General features: G+C 40.9%; 1 protein-coding gene across 18 annotated transcripts in view; it reads left to right on the top strand.

Moving 5' to 3' along the window:
- BAZ2B (bromodomain adjacent to zinc finger domain 2B) overlaps positions 1-12,416 on the top strand; it is a 463,486-nt gene that overhangs the window by 417,785 nt on the left and 33,285 nt on the right. For all 18 annotated transcript variants that reach the window (XR_002823946.1, XM_023730420.1, XM_023730423.1 and 15 more), the window contains 2 exons: positions 1,286-1,348; positions 2,347-2,491. Coding sequence is in view for 17 of the 18 variants with exons in the window: in XM_023730420.1 (XP_023586188.1) it covers positions 1,286-1,348; positions 2,347-2,491 (208 nt within the window). In the remaining variant the exon portion in view is untranslated. The remainder of the gene's footprint in view (positions 1-1,285; positions 1,349-2,346; positions 2,492-12,416) is intronic.

Here is a 12,416-nt window from a genome sequence, read left to right as displayed (position 1 = left end):
ACCTCTGGACAGAAGCTGCCCCTTTGGTCTCTTATATCTACTTCTCTAAGAGGCACATTCTTCTCAAGTATCACTTTATGTCCCACAGTCCATTCCAATCCCTGTCTGAAGAGTTGGCCTCGGAAATTATTTTAGTTCTGGGGTGATGGAGAGACCAGGGGCCATGCTTTCCGGGGCGCCTCCAGTCTTAGTCAGATCATTAAGTCCGGTCTTCTTACTAGTATTTGAGTTTTGCATCCCATCGTTCTACTGCTCCATCAGGGACCCTCTGTTGTATTCCCTGTCAGGACGTCATTGGTGGTAGTCGGGCACCATCTAGTTCTTCTGGTCTCAGGCTGATGAAGTCTCTGGTTTATGTGGCCCATTCTGTCTCTTGGGCCAATACTTTCCTTGTGTCTTTGGTGTTCTTTGTTCCATAGAGATGATTTTTATTCTAAAAGTTCTGTGTATTCAAAATATAATTTATCTTCTTCACTTTAAAAATAACCCCTTCAGTTAATGGTACCAGTATTTTTCCAGTTTCAGATTTAAAACCTTAAAATCATAATTTATTCCTTCCTTCATCTCCCTCAGCACTCCGTCGCATATCCATGAGTTGCCAGAACTTAGCAGTTCTAACTATGTAATATCTCTTATATCCATTTGCTTTTTTCCACTTCTGTTTCTCTTACCCCAGTAAGGCAGCAGTCTACTAGCTAGTCTTGCCAGTTCTAATCTTTCCCTGCTCCAAACCATCTTACAACTATTGCCAGATTAATTTCTGTAAAGCATAGTTTAGATGTTTAACCTCCCTTAAAAGATCATACTGTCCATTGCCAAGCATATATAGCTCTTCACAATCTAGCCTAAATTCCTTTTTGCCTTATCTCCCACCTTACCTCTTCATGTACCTTTCATGTCAAGATATGTTAAACTCTTTCTGGAATGCCCTGCCCTCGTTCCTCAATAAAATCCTAACCATTCTTTAGTAGCTAATTAAAACATGATTTCTTCCATGTAGTCTCTCTTGGTACAGATTCCCACTAGAAGTAATCTCACCCTCCCTTGAACTTCATGAACCTTAATCTCTACTTTTCTTGAGGTCCTTATAACTTTCTACCATTTGGTATTTGTTGTATGTAATGTTTTTTGTCTCTCCTTACCAGATTATTAGCTTATAGAGAGCATTTCCGCCATGCTCATCCTAGTACTTTCATATAAGAGGCTTTTATTAAATATTTGCTGGTTGCTTGAAGAAGTAAAATCTTAAAAACAGATAAATGGTGTTGTGTTTTGTTATGCATAGGATGAAGGTGATCAAGCAGCAAGTGTTGAAGAGCTAGAAAAACAGATTGAAAAACTGAGTAAAGTAAGTATTTTTTGGATAAAATTTTATGTCTTTTTTGCATTGTTTTAAAAATCCTCCATGTATGGGACTAGTTTTTCTGGTTGCAAAGTAAAAAGAAGCTTTTTGTGAGTAATTAAAATGAGCTCTAGAAACATTCTCACGATTAAACCTTAGAAGTTTAATGCCAAGGCGAAAAGCCTGCCTCTTAAGACATGACACTGAACTTATTCAGAGCTTATGAAGAAAGGGTCTGTATTATTCAATTCTTCATATAAATGCAGTTTTATTTATATGAAAAATTAAATAAAACACAGCTTTATTTCTTGGAATCAATTCAAAAACTCAAGTCAAATTTCATGGTAATAGTTTCAGCATCTTATGTTTTGCTTTGCATTTGTATATCTGTGAATTTTACTTGCATTTGACTTATAAACTGTATATGTCTATTTACCTCTCATTAAAAATTAAGTATCAATAAAATTAGTAAAACTTTTTGTGTAAAATAAAAATGAGTGTTAAAAATATTATGAGATTAATATTATGAGATCACTGTATAGTATATCAATTTTAGGTTCGTCATAGATCTATCCCAAAATTTAGTCATATATTGCCTAGGTTTACAGCATGAGTATAAAAATAGGCAAATGTAGGTATGATCAATTACATATATAAATAATATTTGTTAGACATTGTAATCAGTAGAATTGAACCAATTTGCTTTGGCTTAATAACATACTTTATCACATTGTATAAGATATGCTTTACTATAAGAAACCTGATAAAACAGAATCTATCCTTTTAATCTACAGCAACAAAAAAATACTCAATTATCCTTAAACTAATTTCTATCTTTATGTTACTGAAATTGAAGTTAGACATGTAATATTTAGCCCTTTTGCTCTTTGCCTTGTAGTGCAATTTACCTGCTCTGAAGGCATAATAAGTATAAAGTCATTTATATATTAATTTTTGAAACACTTAACACCCATAATTTAATTATATGTATCATTTTCTAACAGCAACAGAGTCAATACAGACGGAAGCTCTTTGACGCTTCTCACTCTTTACGTTCGATGATGTTTGGCCAAGATCGTTATAGACGCCGATACTGGATTCTTCCTCAGTGTGGGGGCATTTTTGTAGAAGGCATGGAGAGTGGAGAAGGTAGGAACTATAAATCTATTAGAGAGTAATATAAGAAACTGTATGTTTGAAAGCCCTGTTACTTTTTCATATATTTTGTGCTTCCAGAATCAAATCTGCTTTATGGATAAACACTGTAAAACCTAGATTGCTGTCTTAGTTATGTAGAACTGCCATAGCAAAAAATATCACAAAGTAGGTGACTTTAAGGAAGAGAAATTTATTGTCTCAGTTTTGGAGGGTAGAAATCAGAATTCAGTTATGAGCTCTAAGGGAGGTTCCCACGCTGTCGGTAGCCACAGGCATTCGTTGGCTTGTAGATGGTTCACCCGGTCTCTTCCCCGTGTGTCTATGTCCATTCCGATTTTTTTATGAGACGCTACTCAGAAGGGATTGGAGCCCTGCTGGCACAGTGGTTAAGAGCTCAGCTGCTAACCAAAAGGTAGTAGTTCAAATCCACCAGCCACTCCTTGTTAACCCTATGTGGCAGTTCTACTCTGTCTTACAGGGTCGCTATGAGTTGGAATCGACTTGACAGCAACAGGTTTGGGTTTTGGTTTATACTCAGAAGGGATTAGATTTAGGACCTGCCCTACTCTGGTATGGCCTCATTAATACAACAAAATAAAACTGCTATTTTCAAACATGATCATATGTACAGGTATAGGGGTTAGGACTGCAGCATAACTTATGGGGGGACATGATTCAATCCATAAAAATTACCATTCCTTTTGAACTCATAACCCCCCTTAAATTGATAAATATTCCCTCTTGTCCATGATTTTTCTTCTGCCACTGTTTCTGACATCAAACATAAACTGTATTTTCTCCTATTTAGTGGAAAAAGATCTTCACCTGTATTACCCTTTATAGCTGCTGTTCCATTTCTCTTCCTTTTTGTTGTCAAACTTTCCAATGTGGGGTTTATTTTTTAACCTTTGCAAGTAGCATTCATCCTGACAATACCCCTGGAGATAACTTGCTTAATCAAAGATCCTTATCATAATCTTCATTCATCTCGAAGCCTTGGTCAGGTTTGAAATTTGTGGTCACCTCCTTCTCCATTAAAGCTCCTTTCTTGAATTTGTATTGCCACACAACCTTTGTTATTCTACCTTTAGACTATTCTTTTGCTGGCTCCATTTCTATTACATTAACTAGCACAGTACGTTGTGCATTTATGTGTTCAATAAGCATTCTTGAATTGAACTTTTCAGAAATCTATGACTGAACACTTCCAAATGTCTAAATTCTGATGGGGCCAAAAGTGTTAAGTCAGTGCTTACAGGTTCCAGGATGTAATAATTTCCCTGTGGTGGCATATGGAGGCAAAGACTTCTGTTCAACACATATTTTGAATTCCTACTATATGCCAGGCATTTCTACGCATTTTAGGAGGTATAGAGATATCAAAAATATAATCTGTGCCATGAAGAAGTTTACAATCCAATGGGGAAGAGGATTGGTTAATCATATAGTATATGATTTCTAGTATAGAAACTATATAAACAGTTATTTTTAAGCTTTTTGTTTTAACCAGTGGAACACTCTTTTTAATGAAAATCTTATGCAGAACCCCAATATCTTAAAAAAAAAAAAAATACAGAATTGTTCTCATTGACCTATTTGGGGAACTCCTAGCCTTTCAAGATAATCTCTGTCTTATACACTCTCTTTCCAATCATCTAAAGAATCCTAGGACTCTGCAAATCTTCAGAGTAATGTCAGAGTTATCAAACGTATAAAAGTAAAGTGCCTGGAGGACTCAAAGCAGGGAAACATTATATGGCTTATTTAATAATAGCATTTTTGGAATACATGACCATCCCTGCCACTGTGGGCTAAAGACTGGGCTCTTTGAAAGCAGAGACTAGTTTACGCATAAGAACTATACTAAAATAAATAATCTGGAGGCAAAGTATACATTGGATTGGAATAAGAAGAGATGGAGAAACCAGTTGTGAGATCACTCCAGTAGCCCAGATAATACACGGGGAGCCTCTCCATTCAGGGGCAAATGGAGGGAATGGGAAGACAGAGCTATCTTAAAGGTAGAATTGATATAAGAAATTGTTGCATATGGTGTAGGAAAATGCGGAATTACAGATAAGTTTAATTACTTAATCCTGAGTGGAAAAGTTATGATGCTTTAAACCAAATCAGGGAAGTCAAGAGGAAGAGCTTGTCTGGAATGAAATGAAATGAAAGTTTTAGTATAAAAATCTAGTTAAAAATGACAATTAAAATATGAGTTACTTGGGTATATAGAGCCTTGGCAAAGCTTAAGATCAGATAAACAATATCAAAAGAAATGTCCAAGCAAGTGGCTTTTTACCTTAGCTATAATTAGAATCACCTGGGAAGCTTAAAAATCACACTCCCACCACCAGCCCCCCCCCGCCAAGAAGACAAGAAATCTGAGCCCTATCCCCGACTAATTAAATATTCTTCAATTTGATTAAGGCCACGTTATTCTCAGTCACCTGGGCATATAACCTTTTCCTTTAAAATGTCTGAAATCAATCTCTTTACGTCACTACTGGAATGAGTTATTTATCAATATATAAATGTATCATCACAACTGTCCTTGACTTCTCTATGTACAATCCCCTTCTTCCTTTACATTCTGTCATGTATCATGTCTCTACTGAAAAATCTTAAATGACTCCCTATTTGCCTATTAGATGATTTAAGTTCTGTCTGTAGCCTGGCATTCAAGGCCTTATGCAAATTTGACCCCAAACTATCTTTACGCTGCTCTGTAATATGAATGTAGCTAGCTAGACCAGCCTACCCAGGGTTGCTCAGCACATGCGCTTTTCTCCCTCTGTGGCTTTACACACTGTGCTTTACCAAACCCTGTTTGTTATGACATGAATGTGCCTTTTCTTCAACCATCTTTCACCCGTCTTTCTTGATCCATCTCTAACCCTAGCTCTTTCATAAACCCCTCTCTACCTTATTTAAGTTGAACTAATTTTTACTATCTGTGATCACCTAGAAACCAAATAATTATGCCATTATTTTGGCACATAGATATACATACTATTTCCTCATATTATTTAAATCACTGATTTAGCCACCTATCTTATAATCCTCATGGGTATTAATTTTTATTCTCCACAGTTAACATAGTACTCTACATGCCACAAGCAAACTAAAAATACTTTAAATAATTAAGAAAGAAAGTAAATAAATTAATCAATTAAATGTCTGTTTAAGGCTTATAAGAATAGCTTATAGGAAATAGTTATTTTTTATTTTAGTCCTCTCAGATTAAATAACATTGATTGAATTTGGAGTTATTAGTCCCCCATTCCCATTTAGGTCAACTGCTTAACCTCTCTGGACCCTGGTTTCCCTCTCTACAAAAGAATTTTAATAAGCACTATATAAATTCTTTGGTTGTTGTCTTAGGTTGGGTTCTCTAGAGAAGCAAAACCAGAAAAGCATGTAAATAGATATAGAGAAAGATTTATATCAAGGAAACAGCTCACACAATCGTAGAGGCTAAAACGTCCCAAGTCCATGGATCAGGGTAGAGGCCTCTCCCAATTCACGGAGGCTCAGAAGCTGGTGAACCCAAGGTCGGCAGGTCAGAGAGGGGCTCCTGCTCACAGGCTGTGAAGGTCAACAAATTCCAAGATCAGCAGACAAGACCGCAGGGTTTCTTCCGATTCACGTAGCTGCAGGGGCTGGCGAACCCAAGATCAGTAGGTTGGGAAACGGAACTCTTGCTCGCAGGCTGAGTAGATCAATGAATTCCAAGATCAGCAGGTAAACTACTAGCTCAAGTCCCAAGAACCGGAGGCGGGACAACAAGAGGCAGCTGCTGAGTCTGGAACAAGCCAAAAACCTTGACAAGGCGAGCAGGCAGAAAGCAACCGATGGAAGGCAGAGAGATGAAACTGAGGGGGTGGTGAGCTGCCACAGGCCCCGCCTCCACCATTGCCACTCAGCAGATTCCATCATGGGGGTGATCACATATCAAATTTCGACAGTGAAGTGATCACAATATTATACAACTGCTAAACACTGAGAATCATGGCCTAGCCAAGTTGACATACCATCTTAATCATCACAGTCCACCCCTTGTCAACTTGGCACCTGTACACATCTCCTGAAACCATACATAATCTCTGAATAAAGATAATGACAAGGTAATACTTGTGCCTAACATGATACAACTAACACACGTACAATCAAAAACGCACTAGCCCCATTTACACCTTATATTTTATAAGTGAAGGAAACAAAAAGATGCACACATACAAAACAGAAATACTCGTAGCAATTACAGTCCTCGTTTCTGCAACTGGTCATATGGCCGTAATTGGTATTTAGAACTACCTTCTTCCACCACCCATTCTGTATTCCCTTTGCCCTCAGCAAGCACCTCAGCTGGTCATGGTTCTTTGCCTGGTGGGGTGACCCAAATCTTCATTCCTGAAGGGTCTGGGCCATTAGTAGTCATGTCAGAATTGGGTTGCTGTAGTTTCCCATTGACTTTAATCACAGGACATGGTAGTACTAAGAGACGCCCTAAAGGATCTCCAGCATTCTAGACATACTCTTCTTTACCTCCATTATCTAATATAAATTCAATTTCCTCTTAATAATTAGGATCAATGACACCAGCCAGTATGGTAACTCCCTTCTTCACCTGTTGATCCAGAGGCATAAGGAGCCCAAAGTGACCAGGTGGCATTCTTAGCTTCCAGTTCAGTGGAATCAGTGATGTGTCTCTAGGTGGGAGCGTTCTTCCCTTTGGAACTAAGACCTCTAGGCCTTCAGAGCATAAGGTTGAGGAAACAGGAAGCAAAAGTCTTGCCAGTGGGTCACTAGGGATAATACCGAGTGGTGCCACTTCCATTTCCACCCCTTGATTCCTGGACCCATGAATCCTGGCTATGGGAGAAACAGCACCATATATTGGATGCTGGTTTAGTGCATATACAGCCTCCTGGAGAACATAGACCCAACCCTGCAAGGTTTTGCCACCTAGCTGGCACCATAATTGTGTCTTTAGAAGGCCATTCCATCATTCTGTCAAGCCAGCTGCTTCAGGATGATGAGGAACATGGTAAGACCAGTGAATTCCAAGAACATGGGCCCACTGCTGCAGTTCATTTGCTGTGAAGTGAGTCCCTTGATCTGAGGCAGTGCTGTGTGGGATACCATGATAGTGGATAAGGCAGAAGCATTGCGTGCAGGGAAGGCAAATCCATATCCAGAGTAAGTGTCTATTCCAGTAAGGACAAAATGCTACCCTTTCCATGATGGAAGTGGTCCAGTGTAATCAACTGCCACTAGGTTGCTGGCTGATCACCTCAAGGGATGATGCCATATTGGGGACTCAGTGTTGGTCTCTGCTGCTGGCAGATTGGGCACTCAGCAGTGGCTGTAGGTAGCCAAGTCAGCCTTGGTAAGTGGAAGTCCATGCTGTTGGGCCCATGCATAACCTCCATCCCTGCCACCATGGCCACTTTGTTCATGAGTCCATTGAGCAATGACGGGAGTAGCTGGGGAAAGAGGGTGACTGGTTTCCACAGAACAGGTCGTCCTGTCCACTTGATTGTTAAAATCATCCTTTGCTGAGGTCACCCTTTGGTGAATGTTCACATGAGACACAAATATCTTCACTTCTTTGGCCCATTCAGAGAGGTCTATCCACATACCTCTTCTTTATAACTCCTTGTCTCCAATTTTCCTATCACGTTCCTTCCAAGTCCCCAGCCATCCAGCCAAACTGTTGACCACAGCCCATGAATCAGTATATAATTGCACGTCTGGCCATTTCTCCTTCCAAGCAAAGTGAACAACCAGGTGCACTGCTCGAAGTTCTGCCCATTGAGAGAATTTCCCTTCACTACTGTCCTTCAGGGAGGTTCCAGAAAGGGGCTGTAGTGCTGCTGCTGTCCACTTTCAAGTGGTGCCTGCATATTGTGCAGAACCACCTGTAAACCAGGCATGAGTTTTCTCTTCTTCAGTCAACTGATCATAAAGAACTCCCCATGAGGCCATAGGTACAGACTGGGAGATGGAAGGTAATGTGACAGGAGTGGAGACCATGGGCATTGGGGCCACTTCCTCATGCAACTTACTTGTGCCTTCCGGTCCTGCTTGGGCCTGATCTCGAATATACCAGTTCCATTTAATGATGGAGTGCTGCTGTGCATGTCCAACTTTATGACTGTGGGTCAGACAACACCCATTTCATGATGGGCAGCTCAGGCCTCATGGTGACTTGGTGTCCCATGGTTAAGCGTTCGGTCTCTGCTGAGGGCGAGTAACGAGCCAAAAGTTGTTTCTCAAAAGGAGAGTAGTTATCTGCAGAGGATGGCAGAACTGTGCTCCAAAATCCTAAGGGTCTTTGCTGGGATTCACCAATAGTGGCCTGCCAAAGACTTCAAACAGCATCTGCCACTGACACTTCAAGCACCATTGGATCAGCTGGATCATATGGTCCAAGTGGCAGAGCAGCTTGCATCTGTTATGGAGCCTTCTCTTGTTCTGGTCCCCACTCAAAACAAGTAGCTTTTCAAGTCACTTGATAAATAAGCCAGAGTAGCACACCCAAATGAGGAATATGTTGCCTCCAAAATCCAAAGAGGCCCACTAGGCATTGTGCCTCCTTTTTAGTTGTGGGAGCAGCAAGATGCAATAACTTATCCTTCACTTTAGAAGGAATGTCATGACATTTCCCACACCACTGGACCCCTAGAAATTTCACTGAAGTGGAAGGTGCTTGAATTTTTGTGGGATTAATTTCCCACTCTCTAGCACGCAAATGTTTTACCAATAAGTCCAGAGTCATTGACACTTCTTCCTTACTAGGTCCAGTCAGCATAATGTCATCAGTGTAATGGACCAGTGTGATGTCTTGTGGAAGGGAAAGGCAATCAAGGTCCCTGTGGACTAAATTATGACTTAGGGCTAGATAGTTGATATAGCTTTGAGGTAGGCAAGTGAAGGTGTATTGCTGGCCTTGCCAGCTGAAGGCAAACTGCTTCTGGTGGTCCTTTGAAATAGTTATGGAGAAAAAGGCATTAGCCAGGTCAATAGCTGCATACCAGGTACCAGAAGATGTATTAATTTGCTCAAGCAATGAAACTACATCTGAAACAGCAGCTGCAATCGGAGTCACCAGTTGGTTAAGTTTTTGATAATCTACTGTCATTCTCCAAGTTCCATCTGTTTTTTGCACAGGCCAAATAGGCGACTTGAATAGGGATGTGGTGGGAATCACCACCCCTGCATCCTTCAAGTCCTTAATGGTGGCAGTAATCTCTGCAATCCCTCCAGGAATGCAGTGTTGCTTTTGGTTTACTATTTTTCCTAGGTAGGGGCAGTTCTAATGGCTTCCACTTGTCTTTTCCTGCCATAATAGCCCTTACTCTATTTGTCAGGGATCCAATGTAGGGGCTTCCATCAGTTGCTGAGTGTATCTATTCCAATTATGCATTCTGGAACTGGGGAAATCACTACAGGATGGGTTCGGGGAAACATTCGACCTACTGTGAGATGGACATGAGCCAAGACTCCATTAATAACCTGACCTCCATATGCCCCCACTCTGAGTGGTGGACCACAGTGACATTTTGGGTCTCCTGGAATTGGTGTCAGTTCAGAGCCAGTATCCAGTAAGCCCCGAAAAGTCTGATTATTTCCTTTTCCTCAATGAAGAGTCAGTCTCGTAAAAGGCCGTAGATGCCTTTTGGGAAGGCTGGGAGAAAGATTAACAGCAAAAATTTTTGGCAGTGTATTGGAGGCCTTTCTCAAGGGGACCCAGCCTCCCCTTCATTCAAGGGGTTGTGGGTCTTTAAACTCACTCAAATCTGGGAATTGATTGAGGGACCGTGACTCTATTCTGGCGATTCAAGTTAGACTGCTGTTCAACTGACCTAGAATTCATCCATTTGTACAGATAAAGTAAATATTTAGTAGATTTCCCACCTGTTTCACTCCTAGGGACACCGTGACTAAGTAGCCAATGCTGTAAATCCATACGAGTCAGACTATTTTGATTACTGCCTTGACTCTGCTGTCCATTACTGTAACCACACCCACCTTGTCTTTGTCGATTGAGTGCAGCCACTTGGCTCATACTACCACGGGGTCCAATCAGCTCCATTGTAGTTAGGTGTCTTAATTCAGTTAGGGCAGTTCCCACCATCAAATCTGATTTACATAAAATAGCAATCACAGCAATCTTCAGGGTTGCTAGAGCTCCCTTCACAAATTTGTTCCTCACAGTTGAGGTAAAAGGTGTGTCCTCTGGGCATTCCATGTGTGGGTCTGTGGGTCTAACCTGATAAATCCACTCTAGCATGCCAATTTCCCTAAGCCTATGGATACCTTCTTCTACAGTATACCAAGGCAGGTCTGACACTTCAACTTGATTCAGTGTAGGCCACCTCAGAATCCATCCTTCAGCAACCCAACCAACCAAACTGTTAGATCATTTCCTAACTTCTTGAGCTGAAACATTGAATGAAGAATCTGTGCTTAGTGGACCCATATCAATAAACTCAGATTCATCCATTTTTATGTTCCTTGCACTATTATCCCACATCCTTAATAGCCATTCCCACATTCCCCAGGTTTCTGTTTGTACATATTAGAAAACTCAAGTAGTTCTTTTGGAGTGTAGTGTACCTCCTCCTGGGTCACATGCTGTACTTCACCTTTTGAGGCTCACTGGGGCTTAAGTCTAGTTATAGGTCTAGAAGCTAGAATCAGAAGTGTGGAATTGTTTTGAGAACATTCAGCATTGCCTCATAAAGCATCTGCCTCAGGCAATGCCCCAGGCAATGACTCAGGCAAGGGCTCTTTAGAGGCAACTGGACTAGGGCTAATCTCATTAGATGGGAGTGGAGAGGCTAATGGTTTTCCTGGGCAGGGGGGTGTAACAGACAAACATGAAGTAATCTCTTCAGGTGGGAATGGTTCTCTTGGTAGGAGTGATTCAACAGAATTTAGGGGCTCAGTGTCTCCAGCTCCCTGATTATCTACCCGTATGTCCCCATCCCAAGTTTCAGGATCCCATTTCTTTGCAATCAATGCTCTTACTTTAATTTCAGACACCTCTTGAGGTTGGCAATTGAGCTGGCTTGTAATTCAGCCACTCTTACAATAAGAGTCTGGGTTTGGCTTTCAGCAATTTCAGCTCTGTTACTACAAGAAATAAGGCTTTCCTTCAAAGCACATTTGGAAACCTTGAGGTCATTTATGCAGCACTTGAGCTTTGACTCTGAAGCCCTGAGTACATCTCTTTCTTTCACCAGTTTGTCTAGTGAAAGTAGGACCAACCAACCAGCTTCCCTATACTTCTCATTCTGGCAAAGCTATAGAAAGATATCACGCATGTGTTCACCCAGAGGCTCATGTTTCACCAATACCTGATCTACTGGTGGTGATATTTTGCGTATTTGTATCGTCACCTTACTCCATGGACTAGCAGTGCCCTCTTTACTGCTGAAAGCAGAGTCATCAACATCTTTAAGACTAACCAGACTTGAAAACCAATTTAGAAAACTCATCCTTACAATTTTGTTTCTCTAGAACCACTCTCAGTACCAAATGTCTTAGGTTGGGTTCTCTAGAGAAGCAAAACCAGTAAAGCATATAAATATATATAGAGATTTATATCAAGGAAACAGCTCATGCAATTCTAGAGGCTAAAACGTCCCAAGTCTGTCAGGGTAGAGGCCCCTCCCAATTTATGGAACCACAGATGCTGGTGAACCCAAGGTTGGCAGGTTGGAGAGGGACTCCTTCTCATGGGCTGAAAAGATCGACGAATTCCAAGATCAACAGGTAAGCTGCTAGATCAAGTCCCAAGAACCGGAGGTGAGACAACAAGAGGCAGCTGCTGAGTCTGGAACAAGCCAAAAACCTTGGCAAGGCGAGCAGGCAGAAAGTAACCAGTGGAAGGCAGAGAGAT

Source organism: Trichechus manatus, unplaced genomic scaffold, assembly GCF_000243295.1.
Source record: "Trichechus manatus latirostris isolate Lorelei unplaced genomic scaffold, TriManLat1.0 scaffold00036, whole genome shotgun sequence".
NCBI lineage: Eukaryota > Metazoa > Chordata > Mammalia > Sirenia > Trichechidae > Trichechus > Trichechus manatus.
The sequence above is the reverse complement of the archived record's forward strand: the minus strand, read 5'-3'. Positions and strand labels throughout refer to the sequence as shown.